We start from the raw sequence: 15137 nt of genomic DNA, 5'->3' as shown, positions 1-15137 counted from the left end.
AAACTGTGTGTGAGATCATGACCTGAGCCGAAGTCGGACACTTAACTGACTGAGCCACCTAGACGCCTGCCTCTCAAAGGGGATCTCTTTGAGAAGTGCAGATTTGAAAAAGTCTTAAAGAAACTGAGGGAGTTATTTTGGGAAGAGCATGCCATCAAGTAGAGAACAAGCTAGAGAAAATGGAAGCCAATGTCACTGAAGCCAAAGCAGCAAACAGGCAAGAGTAGGTACTGAGGTCAGAAGGAGGGCCTGATAATGTAGAAAACTTGGTTGAACACTGTAGGGATAGTGACTCTGGGTGAAATGAGAAGTCACCACAGGCTTCTGTGAAGACGAGTACCATGACAAAACTTCTATCTTACTGTATCACTCCAGCTGCGATGTTGAGAATGCAGGGAAAACAGTGCAGAAGCAGGGTGAAGGGTCAGGAGAGTACTGCGGCAATTCAGGCAAGAGCCAAGGGTACTTAGAAGAAAGCAGTGGGGAACAGCTGGTTTCCAGGTATGGTTTAAAAGTAGATTTCCTGGGACACCTGGGTGGCTCAGGCAGTTAAGCACTGGACTCTTAATATCGGCTTAGGTCATGATCTCACAGTAGTCAAGCGCTGTGTGGGGCTCCGTGCTGAGTGTGGAGCCTGCTTTGCATTCTTCTCTCCTTCTCTCTTTCTGCCCCTCCCTTGCTCGTGCTCTCTCTCTCAAAATAAACTTAAAAAAATGAAAGTAGACTTCCCGAAAGAATAAATGTGAGGTATGAGAGAGAGAGAGAGAGAGGAGTCAAGGATGACTCTGGAGACCTTTGGCCTGAACCACTGGAAGGATGGAATTGTCATCAAGGGACAAATCAGGCAAAGCAATTTCTGGAGAGAAGAACAGTTCTCCAGTTATGGACATGCTAAGTTTGAGATCTCTAGTTGACTGTAAATAAAATGGGCTTATTACAGCCAATTTCACAGATCATATATACAACAATTTATTTAAAAATTTCAAACCATCCAAAATAATTATTGAACATGAAAAAAACCCCCAAATTACTAGTTTAAATTTGGGGATTACCAGAGGATTTGGTTTCTCTTATTACTTACTATGAAAAACAATAGTTGGCTATTTTTTTTAAGTAAACCCTACGCTTAACCTGAGGCTTGAGGGGTACCTGGGTGGCTCAGTGAGTTAAGTTCCCGACTTCAGCTGAGGTCATATCTTGTGGTTTCTGGGTTTAAGCCCCGTATCAGGCTCTGTGCTGACAGCTCAGAGCCTGGAGCTTGCTTTGGATTCTGTGTTTCCTTCTCTCTCTGCTCCTTCCCCACTTGTGTTCTGTCTCTCTCTCAAAAATAAATAAACATTTAAAACAATGGGGCTCAAACTCATGACCCTGAGATCAAGTGTCACATGTTCTACCAAGTGAACCACCCAGCTGCCCTATAGAGCTGGCTATTTTTAATGTATTATATATTTATAACATATTATACTTTAAGAATGGGACATTACACATAGAATGCTTTACTTTAAGAGCAAATGGAATAGGTTTGAGTACTTTACATTTACTTAAATTATTCGGGCAATAATGTGGCTTTCAAAGTTCATGAAACTTTTTAAGCATTAATGTTTAATGACTGATAAGTGATAATATGTGGGCTCTATCAAAATAATTAACTATGGAGAATGTTGTGGATCAAAGCTTCTAAGTGAAAAAGAGCTATTAGCTTTAATTACTAAGGAAGTTATTTTGAGTTACGTCTAGCATGGCAGGAAATAGGTCAGTAGTAAAAGTGGTGAAGAAGAATAGACTTATGTTGGAAGTTGCTCAGTAATTTATTTGTTTGACTGGTAGGATTGGTATGAAGTGAATAAACCATTGTTTTCCAAGGCCTTAGGGTATTTCTGAGGCTGAGGCAAAATAAGCTCTAGCTATTGAAGGAATCCATTTCTAAAGCTACAGGCTCTTACTACATTCAAATGCAAGCTTATCTAAAATTTAGCTCTTTTATTGTTTTAAAAATTATAATTCTTCAAAAATACTTATTGGTAGTTTTTAATGGATATAATGACATACAAAGGTATATTAATTTCAGGTGCATAAAATGATCCTATACTTGTATATACTGCTAAATGATCAACAAAGTCTAATTAACATCCATCACCTCACAGTTACATTTTTTTCATGGGATGAGAATTTTTAAGATCTCTTCTTACTAATTTTCAAATATACAATCCAGTATTATTAACTATAGTCACCAAGCTGTACACTACACCCCCATGACTGACTTATTAATAAACACAAAAATATAAATCTGATACTGTTTCAGGCACATTAGTATATAATCACCATGAATAAAGGCATTCAGTATTGTGCTTCCTTTTAAATATCACTGAAATAAATTTTAGATGGGGCACCTGAGTGCCTCAGTCAGTTAAATGTCTGACTTCAGCTCAGGTCATGATCTCACGGTTCGTGGGTTCGAGCCCCGCATCAGGCTCTGTGCTGACAGCTCAGAACCTGGTGCCTGCTTCAGAGTCGGAGCCTCCCTCTCACTCTGCCCCTCCTTGCCTCAAGCTCTATCTCTGTCTCAAAAATAAACAAACATTAAAAAAATAAAATAAAATAGAAAAAAATAAAACAAATTGTAGCTATGATATTATTAGCACTCCACATGAGAAAAAAAAAAAACAAACACATTTATTTATGAGCTCTTTTGAGGATCCAGATCAGAGTTTCTCAAACTACTGACATTTTAGATCTGATAATTCTTTGTTTTGAGGGGGCTGGTCTGTGCATTGTAAGACGCTGAACAACATCCCTAGCCTCTGCCCACTAGCTGCCATTAGAAACTCCCAACAAATTGTATCGAGTGAAAAAGTCTCCAGACAATACCAAGTATGGGCAGTGGAGTGGGGTGGGATGGGGTGGGCTGGGCTGTGGAGTGGGTCTGCAAAATAGTCTCCAGTTGAGAATACTTATCTAAAATAAGCATCTTTAGGGACCCTGGCTGGCTCAGTCAGTTGAGTGTCAACTCTTGATTTTGGCTCAGGTCATGATTTCACGGTCCTGAGATCGGTCCTGAGACTGAGCCCTGCTGCTTAAGATTCTCTCTCCCTCTGCCCCTCTCCCTGCTCATGCATGCATTCTCTCTCAAAAAATAAAGAATCTTAAATTAAATTAAAATTACATAATGGATCTTGAAGATTCAGTAGACTCACCACTCATGATTTGCAATTAAGTGCGAATAGATATCAGTGTGATAATCTCTTGATGTGTGCAGCAAGCCCCCATAATATCCCTTTCCTTTCTCCCCTTCAGTTATTTAAATATTCTTAAGAGTGGAGAAACTAAAAGTAAGCTTCTCTCCACTAGAGGGTGGAGAACACTCTGATTTGGTCAATATGTAGTCACCAATCTCTTTGGCAGCGGAACTGACAATACCAAGAGGTAGCCTTCTTTCCCGATTGTTTTTCTCTATATGGCACACATTCTTCCAAGTTTTAAACAAGGAACAGCAGAAACAAAATAGAGGAAACGTGGTAATGTAGCAGGGAGCCAATTCAAGTGCTGCTGAAGGCCTGCTCTGCTATTGGGGGGCCTGGCAATACAAAGGCAGAAGACAACTAAGATGGACAAGTGAAATATATAGTAGGTCAGACTGTAGTGAATGAGAAACCATAACATAGGTTTGAGGGAACATGAAATATCAAGGGTGAGGGAGGGGTTAAAATTTTAGCTGGGGAATTAGGGAAGGGCCAAAGAATGAGTGAGAGAGTGCTTTTAAAAAGTACAATGTTCTGTAAAGTCATATGTTTAATATCTGAAAATAGTTCCTATCGTTATGTAAAATTATATTTATTAACCCATCTTCAAAACAGGAAGTAAATATGTATTTAAATATCAGTATATTGACTTTTATTAAACTTTCATCAAACTACAAATAGCAAAAGCAAGGTCAAGTGTTGTCTCCCTAAAGAATATGATTATCTTGGCACAGAGCATCTCAGGAAGGACACTGGTGTAATTTATCTCAATGAACTATGAAAAACAATGAAGTAATGCATCTTTCCAAAAAAGGATTTATAAAATATGAAATTCCTGTTTGTGATCTGGGCAATTACATAAAACTGAATTACATTCATTTTTTAAATATTCTTACCTCATGTTATCTTTGTCAGCTCAAGTCTAATGAGTGAGCTAGAACTTTGTACTTTGTAAACAAAACAGCTTAAATTATGATAAAAAAAAGTGTCTATGTTCATATTGATATGAATTACATAGAGATGAATATGCCCAAAATAAAAGGCTATAAATTCATGAATGGGCCATTCATCTGAAGCACTAATTATCTGACCTTACTCGACAGTCATACTTGATACCACTACAAATATAGCTAGCAGTGAGAACAAAAAGGAAAATGTCCCATAATCTGGAAGATTCTATTTTAAGCCCCTGTTAAAGATCTCTTTCAGAAATCCTAAAAATGTAAGAACTTTAAAGAGTAACAGTAAGTCTTCTATGATATATTCTCTATAATACTTTTTTCTTCACAAGAACAGGAAAGAGACCAAAATAAATACAACATAAATCAAACAGAAATTTACTTTTTCCAAACTATAGTAATTCTGAAAATGCACAACATTGTTTCTTGGCTAAATGCTCAGCATTTGGTATAAATAAAAATCTATTAGAAAGAAACTACACCTTAAATCCTAGTAGAATTTAATTTTGTGTTAACGTTTCCAAAGGCCTTACCGTGTATCATCAAAATTGCAATTTTGTGCTTCTCACAGTTAATACCTGGCTCACTAGAGATTCATTGCTAAGAGGAAATGGTTCCTGAACAAAACATTCAAAGATTTCCAGCATTATAATTGTTTCTTCCCCTTGCTGGCTGCTCAATTCCTGAATGGAGGAGCCACTGATTTCAATTTCTGGGAAGCCTTTTTGAGCCCCAGGTCCTGAATAGTAGAAAATCACATTTTTACTAAGTATGTTAGGCACGGCTTTACAATGATCTGTTTCACAGATCCCCTGAAATCCAGCAAGGCATACTGACTTTCTGACAGTATGCATTCATTTGTCACACATTTATTATGCAAATATTAAGTTAGGCCATGTAGTAGGTCAAGCATATTACATGAAGTGATCACAGTCCCCTTAAAGGGACATGTAAATTCCAGCAATGAGAAAAGAACCTTAACAGAAAAATGTATAAGGTATTTTAGGGGCAGAACAAATACCCAACTCTGCCTGAGACTGATTTTATTCCCCGGAAAAAAAATAAATGCACCCAATTCCTCTCATTGAAAGCTTCCAATTCTTTCTTAGTCATTATCATTCTTCTGGATAGATTTCACCAATGAACAAAACACCCAACTTGATTTAAAAAAAAAAGAACCCACCAGCATACCTTGTGGCTTTGGACTTGCAGCTGAGTGTTTCGCTGGCGTTTTTCCATTTATTCCCTGAGCCTCTTCATCAGATACATTCTGATCAACCAGTGGGGTTGTGCTGCTTTTCACACAAGGTGGAACTAGAGGGATCTTTGGACAGGTACTGCTGCCTGGGAGAGATGAAAAAGAAAGGACAGGTAAATACAGAGGTAGAGCACAGCTGTGCCACATGACCTAAATTCCTTTTTATCCCGTAAAACAAAAACAATCACAGTTACAAGCCCAAGCAGAGAAATATTTTTCCCATGTGTACTGGCCTTGACAGAATTTCTTGGGAAAGATCTCATTCCACGTGTTGAGAAACCTCGAAATGTGTGCTGACAGAGCCCCTGTCCCCTTCTCCCCTCCCCCCACACACTCCCTGTCTCCCTCCCTCCTTTCAGGGCCACAGAAAGGGCAGAATGCAGCTGCTACTGCCGAAGGAGAAGACAGGAGGGCCCCAGCATTAATCTGCTGAAAGCTTTCCTTTCCAGCAGCCAGTCACCAGTCATTGAGTGACTCAAAAGAACAAAGCAGGAAAGCACCAACATGACAGCTGACCTCAAGACTCTGTAAGAATAAAGAACAAATACACACACCCTCCTTTCACTCACTAGTTTATCAGACTCCAGATCTACATTGATAAGCTAATACCCATGTTTAAAAAAAAAAAAGGATACTACAGATTATACTGTCATATTTATAGCTCAAAATTCTAAAATGTCAAGATACTGAAATACATCCTGATACCTAGATATAGGAAAACAGATCAATTTTTTTGTTTGAGTCCTAATTTAAGAAGTTAATTGTTGAGTTTCAGAGACTTTTTAAGAAATCATGTGCCAGTGTTTTCTCTTTATACTACTCAAACTTCCCTTTCTTCTCGTTGACATAGTGATATTAACAATAGACTGGACCTTGATTAGGAGAAAATACAATTTCTACCAGGGAGATCATGATCCATTTAAGAAATTATCATTGGTTTAAAAACAGAGTTTCATTTTTACAGAATCCAAATAACTAAAAAGAGAACTAGGAGAGATAAAAAGCTTTAACTATTCAAAACAAGAAAAGCTAATAAAACCCAATCAACATTTTATTGAGTAAAAAAATTCTCTTTTATTTCAATTATTAAAGAGTATTAATTAAAATCTGCACATACTACTGCTTTATTTTCTGAGTTCTCTTTGAAATTTCTCTTGGTAAAGCAATTTTTAGAAGATATTAACAGTTTCAAGTATTGTCAAGAAGTTTTAGAGACCCAGTGCTGAAACACATTCAGTGGGTTTTCATCAGACACCCTTCTGCTAAAAGGAGCTGCCAGCTGGATTAAACATTTTTTAGCCAAACAGAAGGCTTTGAATGCAAGATTTATAGATTGTTTGACAGTATATTACTGCAAGTATAAACAGAAGAAATAAAAGGTTGAATCTTTAAATGTGTGAGCCTATCTACTTTTTTAGAAAAACTGTGTGAAGTAGGCAAAGTCTGTCCCTAAAATCTGTCGCATGACATCCAACCACTAAGTCTTTTAGGAGCATTCAGATGTTGGTTCCACAGTGATCTCAAGGAGGGCTTCGTGGTCCTAAAGGCCACCTTCTGGGGTCTGGAAATGTGGCCTGGGGACATAAACAGTGAAAAGCCAGAGCTTAGCTCCAAATCAGAGGCAGAAACTGTAATGCGTTCATAAAATAAGGCACTGAAAGAATGATTTATAGCAACAAAACTATAAAAGGGAGGCAGTTAATTGGTTACATGAGAAAATAGATTATACTGAATCTTTGAAAAATAGATCAATACCGTTACATATTAAAAGGTGATGCTACTTTAATAATTAGCCTATTTAGAAACCAAAAAATGTCTTGAATAAATAGTAACTTGAAATTAAAAACTAGGCACTTTATTTCTGGACAGCAAACTTTCAGGGCATGATGTGTTTCATGCAAGTGTCGTATTTATGAGAGATCTTCCATGAATGTGCCAAAACGCCTGCAGTAAGAGATCAGCTACATATTCCATTTTCTTATAAATCCATTAAAGTCATGTTTATAACATTTTTTTTGTCGGTGGCAAAAAATCTACAGCCAGAAACTTGATTTTAGATCATTGTTTAATATAGTCTGCAAACTTCAGCCACTATCACAAAGTATGAAAATATGGTGAAAAAGGCAGAAAACACATTTTTAAAGGGTTGGGAGGGGGGTGGAAAGGCAATGACAAATAGGCAACAGAGACTGTGGCTGGAAAGCCAAAAATATTTACAGTCTGGCCCCTTATAGTAAAATTTTGCTGACTAATACTCTAAGCCAGATACATCACGGTAAAGAAAATGTGCCATAAAAAAAAACGACCATTTCATTAAACTGTTCATCTTCTGACATTTCAGAATCACAAAACAAAAGAAGACTTGAGTGTTTATGACGGACTCAGCCTACTCACGTTTGGAGACAGTTCTTATTTGGGTGCCAAATGCGTAACAGGGAACTGAAACCAAAATTGTAACCAGATGGTCTACCCATTCAAGAAATTTTATATTAACTTTTAGATTCCAACTTACCAAAAAGAGTGACTAAATAGTTAATCTTGGGCACAGATACAACTAGTTTACATTATGTTAGCGTGAGGAAAGTGTCCTATTTTAATAATGTCTCCTCCTGAGGATTGGTAATCCAGTTTCAGCCACTGGCCCTACCCATTTTGCACTCCTCTGTCTTTGGGTTACTAATTTACGCTTGCTGGGTCATATCTCCCATAAGGAATGTCTAGACATATGCTAACTGCAAAAGGCCTCAGACCATCTCAATTAATCCACCTCATCTTTGACTGCATAAGGCTCTCTCTGTTCCAACTGGAGAGGTTGCCATTATGGCTTAACTTTGATTTATCTGTCTTCTTTTGTATCACACTTGTGAGTGACAGATAATCCCTCTGACTAGTTAGAGTGACTTTGTCTCCTACTTGCAAAACTTTGTGTTGAGCTGTTTTATTTTGCCAAATCATCCTTAAATGGCTCTTTCACATTTTACTCTTTGGCCATCCATTCCAAAGCAAAGTCCACTCGGTTCTCTGAGTTCTTCAGGCCTGATTCTATCCAGAAAAATGATAAGAAAACCACAAAGGAGCTTAGAAAAGAAAATATGATCAACAGTTTAAGAAATTTCCTCATGCCTAGGAATTCTACTTCTAGGAATTTAATGTATAGAAATAGTCCTGAATGTATAAAAGTATATGTACATGAACAGTCAATGCAACATTATGGAACATATGCACAGTTGTTAAAAACCGAAAAAGAAAAATAAGATTGGGAAGATGTCCAATTATTATTTATTATTAAATAAAAGACAAATAATATAGAAAAGTATGTATAGTAGGATCCCCATTGAAAAAAGATAGAGGGGCACCTCGGTGGCTCAGTCAGTTAAGTGTCTGACTCTCAGTTTCAGTTCAGGTCATGATCTCACAAGTTCGTGAGGTTGAGCCCCACACTGGGCTCTGCACTGACAGCACAGAGCCTGCTTGGGATTTTCTCTCTCCCTGCCTCTCTGCCCCATCCCTACTCATTCTCTCTCCCTCCCTCCCTCTCTCTCCCTCAACAAAATAAAATTTAATTTATTTATTGAGAGAGAGAGCACAAGTGGGGAAGGGGCAGAGAGATGGGGAAAGAGAGAGTGAGAGAATCCCAAGCAGGCTCCACACCATCCATGCAGAGCCTGATGAGGGCCTTGAACTCATGAACTGTGAGATCATGACCTGAGCTGAGTCAGAAGCTTAACCAACTGAGCCATCCAGGTGCCCCAAAAAGAAATAAAATTAAAAAAAAAGATAATACAAATGTGCATAAATACATTAGAGAGGGATGTCAATAACACGGCAAACTGAACTTTGGGAACTGGGAGTACGAAGAGAGGATGAATAGGAACTTTCATGTTTTGTTGTCTGTACAACTGTATCATTTAAACCTTTTATTATGAAAATGTGCTTATAAATTTACATAAAAGAGAAAATCTATGAAAGTCACCAAATACATTTTCAAAAACATATCCTTTATGTTTCCACACCTATGCTCACAGCAGCATTATTCAAATAGCTAAAGCACGGAAGCAACCCATCGATAGATGAACAAATAAAATGTGGCACATACATGCAATGAAGTATTATCCATCCTCCAAAAGTAAGGAAATCCTGATACATGCTACAAATTGGGTGACCCTGAAGTCATTATGCTAAGTGAAATAAATCAGTTAAAAACCACAAATAGTGTATGGTTCCACTTACCTGAGCTACATAATCAAAATCAGACAGAAAATAGCATGGTGGTTGTTGGGGGTTGAGGAGATGGGAGAATGTAAAGTTACTATTTAAATTTCTAAAAAATATTTATTTTTGAGAGGCAGAGAGAGACAGAGTGCAAGCAGGGGAGGGGCAGAGAGAGAGAGAGAGAGGGAGACACAGAATCGGAAACGGGCTCCAGGCTCTGAGCTGTCAGCACAGAGCCTGATGGAGGTCTCAAACTTACAAACTGAGAAATCATGACTTGAGTCGAAGTCAGATGCTTAACCTACTAAGCCACTCAGGTGCCCCGGAACATTACTGTTTAGTGAGTACAGTGTTTCAGTTTTATAAGATGAAGAGTTTTGTGGATGGATGGTGGCCATGGTATCACAACAGTGTCGTTGTACTTAATGCCAAGGAACTGTATACTTAACAATGGTTAAGGTGGTAAATTTTATGTATTTTAAAAAATAATTTTAAAGCTTTTAATTTAGGGACGCCTGGGTGGCTCAGTCGGTTGGGCATCCGACTTTGGCTCAGGTCATGATCACATGGTTTGTGGGTTCGAGCCCCGCGTCGGGCTCTGTGCTGACTGCCAGCTCAGAGCCTGGAGCCTGCTTCTGATTCTGTGTCTCCCTCTCTCTCTGACCCTCCCCTGTTCACGCTGTTTCTCTTTCTCTCTCTCTCTCTCAGAAATAAATAAAAAATATTAAAAAAAAAAAAAGTTTATCAGTTGCTTAATGAAGAAAAGGTCAAGAAATATTAATACACTCAAGTTGCCTACTTTGCATCTCTAGTGTGTCTAAGAGCTAGCTCACACTCCACCTACCCAAATCTGACATTCTCACCTCTCGACACTCACCCCAAACCACTGTCTTTACGGTCTTCTCCACCTCAGGTAACAGCAGCTTCACCTGTGCTTAGGCCAAAAAGCTTGGAAGTATCCTCAAGTCCTCTTTTTCTCTCACGTTTCACATCCTATCCATCAAGAAATTCTGCCAACTCCACCATCTACTACCACCACTCTACTGCTACTATTCTGGCCTGGCTTATCATAAACTTTAACTGGATTAAAGTGAGACCCTCCAACCTCGTCTCCCTGCACCCACCCTTTTCTCTAGGATAGTCCATACTTTCAAACAGAACCAGAGAGAGATCCCTTTTATTTTATTATTTATTTATTTACTTTACATATATTTTATTTTTTATATAGTTTATTGTCAAGTCGGTTTCCATATAACACGATGCTCATCCCAACAAGTGCCCTCCTTCATGCCCATCACCCCGTTTCTCTTCTCCCCCACCCCCATCAGCCCTCAGTTTGTTCTCAGCATTCAAGAGTCTCTCATGATTTGCCTCCCTCCCTCTCCTTAACTATTTTCCCCCTCCCCCACGATCCTCTGCTAAGTTTCTCCTGTTCCACATATAAATGAAAACATATGGTATATGTCTTTCTTTGCCTGACTTATTTCACTTAGCATAACACCATCGAGTTCCATCCACATTGCTACAAATGGCCAGATTTTATTCTTTCTCATTGCCATGTAGTATTCCATTGTATGCATAAACCACATCTTCTTGACCCATTTGTCAGTTGATGGACATTTAGACCCTTTCCATGATTTGGCTATTGTTGAAAGTGCTGCTATGAACATTGGGGTACATGTGCCCCCATGTATCAGCACTTAAGAGATCCCTTTTAAAAACCCAATCAGGGGCACCTGGGTGGCTCAGTCGGTTGAAGAGTATGGCTTAAATCATGGAAAAAGCCTAAATGTCCATCAAGTCATGAATGGATCAAGATGTGGTTTATGTATACAATGGAATACTACATGGCAATGAGAAAGAATTAAAATTAAATCGGGGCATCTGGGTGGCTCAGTCAGTTGGGTGGCTGACTTGGGCTCAGGTCATGATCTCATGGTTCTTGGGTTCGAGCCCCGCATTGGGCTTTATGCTGACAGCTATCTCAGAGCCTGGAGTCTGCTTTGGATTCTGTATCTCCCTTGCTCTCTGACCCTCCTCTGCTCATGCTGCCTCTCTTTCTCTCTTCTCTCAGAAATAAATAAAACATTTTTAAAAAATGATAAAAAAAAAAAAAAAACAACAAAAACAAATCAGATCATGTCACTCCTGTGCCCCAGTGGCTCTGTATAACACAGGGTAAAAATTCACCTCCTTAAAAGGGCTGACAGGCACTACATGATCTAGTCTTAGTCCCTCTACTACTGACCTCATTGCTAGTATCGCCCACTTGCTCATTCTATGACACTCATACTGGTTACCTGCTATTCTTCAAATAGGCCAAGTACATCTTTGGTGCAGCTGTTTTCTGCTGGAATGCTCTTCCCCCTGATAATTGCTGGTTAGTTGCTTTTTCTTCTTCATATCTTGGCTCAAATTTTCTTGTGTCAATATGGACTATACTGACCATTCTCTTTAGTGTAGCTGTTACTCTTTATAGCTATACATTTTTTTCCCCATAGCACTTATAACCTTCTAAAAGCTACATTATTGAGGAACGGAGATTCCACTCTTAAAGGGCTTGCCTCTGGACTCACTCTCCCTGGGACCTAGCATAAAAGGAGTAGTTTGAAAAGCGCCTAGACCATATATTAATGAAACTCCCTTGGTAATCTTAGGGTATCTGCCAAACACTTGTTAGAACTCTCTCTAGGGATGGATGCACTGGTGGCTGCCATTTTTGTACTTCCCTCAAACCTGCTTTGAAAAGGTAGGTACACCCCACACAGGGATGCTCCTTGAGCACCTGGCTCTGGTGCCAGAGAAGATTGTGTTTCTGGTCCTAGCAGGTTTGAAACATTGGGGTGACAGTTCTTGGTGGGGTATTACCCCTAGAACACCACAGAGATAGCAGTCCAAAACACAACCCACTCTTGTGTGAAAAAGGACTACTTACTTGTCCTGGTGTTTCAGTTGGATGGATTCCACATACCTAATGGATATGCTGTGCTCTAATGGAATGTAGGCCAGGGGACATTACCTATTTGTCCTCCTTTGGCCTTGCCATAGCTCACCTGTTCCTCCCAGAAATGACCACATTGCTTGGTCAGGAGGCCAGAAGGATTTAGGATTATGGTCCCAAAGGACTGTATATAGTTGAATATCTGAAAAGCTGCTGCCTGGGGCTGACTCAGATCCCACCTTCTGGAAGACTTAAAAGGCTAGGAACTCCCTCAACAATTGTAGCCTATCAGGAATAAATCACATTGCTAAGACAATCACAAAGTTTTGAGAGATAACAAAGGGCAAGGTTACCAATAAGATTTATCACCTATACAAAGCCACTCATCCAAGACTCAAAGAGATAGCTGTTTCACCTAATACACAGAAATGAAAAGAGTCAAGCAAAATGGGAGGACAGAGGAATATGTTCCAAATGAAAGAACAAGATATGCCCCTCTTCCAAAAACCACTTAATACAACAGAGATAAGTGATTTACCTGATAAAGAGTTCAAAGTAATGACCATGAAGATGCTCACTGAACTGAGAAGAATGGATAAACACATTAGAACTTTAAAAAAGAGTTCAAAATATGAATAACAAAAAGGTCACAGAGCTAAAGAATAACAACAGTTGCAGAACTGAAAAATACACTAGAGTGGTTCAACAGCAAAGTAGATGAAACTGAAGAAAGAATCAGTGATCTGGAAGGCAGAGCAGCAAAACTCACCCAAACAGAGCAGCAAAAAGAAAACTAAAAAGTCAAGATAGCTCAAGGAACTTATAGGACAATAGCAGATTAACATTCTCATTATAGAAGTTCCAGAGGAGAGAGAAAGGGTCAGAAAATTTTTCTGAAGAAATAATGGCTGAAAACTTCAGCCAAAACTGGGGAAAAAAAACAGACATCTAGATCTAGAAAGCAAAAAGAATTCCCAAAAAACAAGCCCAAAGAGACCAACACAAAGACACAGTATAATTAAAATGTCAAGAGTTAAATAAAGAACCTTAAAAGTGGCAAGTTATATATAACTTGTTATATATATAGGAACACGCATAAGGCTATTAGCAGATTTCTCAGCAGACAATTTACAGGCCAGGAGGGAGTGGCATCATATATTCAAACTGCGTAAAGGAAAAATCTTCCAACCAAGCAAACTCTATCCAGCAAGGTTATCATTGAGGATTGAGGAGCGATAAAGAGCTTTTCAGACAAACAAAAGCTAACAGAGTTCACCACCACTAAATTGGCCCTACAAAAAATGTTAAAGGAACTTTAAGCTGAAATGAAAGTACATTAATTAGTAAGAAGAAAACAGAAGAAAAACTTCACTGGTATAGGTAAATGCATGGTAAAGGTAGCTGAGTAATCATTTCTAAGGGTAGTGTGAATTTAAAAGGCAAAATTTCAAAAATAATGATAACTAATAATGATTAGTTAAGGAATACACAAAAATAAAAATACGTAAAATGGAGCATTAAAAATATAAACATGGGGGGTAGGGACTAAAAATGTAGAGTTTTAGAATGCATTCACAAGCCTAACTTCTTATCAATTTAAAATGGACTGTTATATGTGAGCATCATGGCAACCACAAAGCCCAAACCTATAGTAGACATACAAAAAATAATGAAAAAGGAAATCTAAGCATAATACTACAGAAAGTCATAACACCAAAAGGGAAGAAAGCAAGAGAAGAAAGAAACACAGAGGAGCTACAAAGCAACCAGAAAACAATTAACAAAATGGGTATAAGTGCATACCTATCAATAATTATGTTAAATGTAAATGGGTTAGACCTTGAGGGTGTTATGCTGAGCGAAATAAGTCAGGCAGAGAAGGACAAATATCATATGTTTGCACGTATAGGAGGATTAGGAGGAACTTGACGGATGATCAAGGGGGAGAAGAAGGGCGGAAATGGTGGGGGAAAGGGAGAGAGGCAAACCATGAGAGACTCTTGAATGCTGACAAAAACTGAGGACTGATGGATGTGGGGGGGAGGGGGGGATGGGCATGGAGGAGGGCACTTTGGGGATGAGCACTGAGTGTTATGTGGAAACTAATTTGACAATAAACTATTTGTAAAAAAAAAAAAAATGTAAATGGGTTAAGTTCTCCAAACAAATAACTCAGAATGCAGGTGTAAACCAAAAGAAATCTGGATAACTATACCTATAGCAAACGAAGCAGGTTTTAAAACAAAGGTTATAAAAAAGACAAAGATAGGCATTACATAACAATAAAGGGGTCAATCCACCAAGAGAGTATAGTATCTGTAAATATCTATGCATCAACACAGAAGCACCTAAATATATAAAGCAAATATCAGCAGACATAAAAGAAGAAATTGACAGCAAAACAATAACAGCAGGGGACTTTAACACCCCACCTTAGATCAATGAACAGATTATCCAGATGGAAAAACAACCAGGAAACATCAGCCTTATACAGTACATTAGACCAGATGGACTTAACAGATGTATAC

The 15137-nt window shown here is 38.5% G+C and overlaps 1 protein-coding gene across 4 annotated transcripts in view; it reads right to left on the bottom strand.

Annotated features, from left to right (window-relative positions):
* The window catches only part of FGD4 (FYVE, RhoGEF and PH domain containing 4), a 217208-nt gene that overhangs the window by 64619 nt on the left and 137452 nt on the right, over positions 1-15137 (bottom strand). For 3 of the 4 annotated variants that reach the window (XM_039247667.1, XM_039247669.1, XM_039247668.1), the window contains exon 2: positions 5390-5542. In XM_039247667.1, coding sequence (XP_039103598.1) covers positions 5390-5542 — 153 coding nt within the window. Of the gene's footprint in view, positions 1-5389; positions 5543-12179; positions 12186-15137 lie in introns of those variants that run through there. The other variant, XM_039247670.1, reaches the window with a different exon arrangement.

This window comes from Hyaena hyaena, unplaced genomic scaffold (genome assembly GCF_003009895.1).
Source record: "Hyaena hyaena isolate Hyena2069 unplaced genomic scaffold, ASM300989v1 scaffold_303, whole genome shotgun sequence".
Classification (NCBI taxonomy): domain Eukaryota; kingdom Metazoa; phylum Chordata; class Mammalia; order Carnivora; family Hyaenidae; genus Hyaena; species Hyaena hyaena.
The sequence above is the reverse complement of the archived record's forward strand: the minus strand, read 5'-3'. Positions and strand labels throughout refer to the sequence as shown.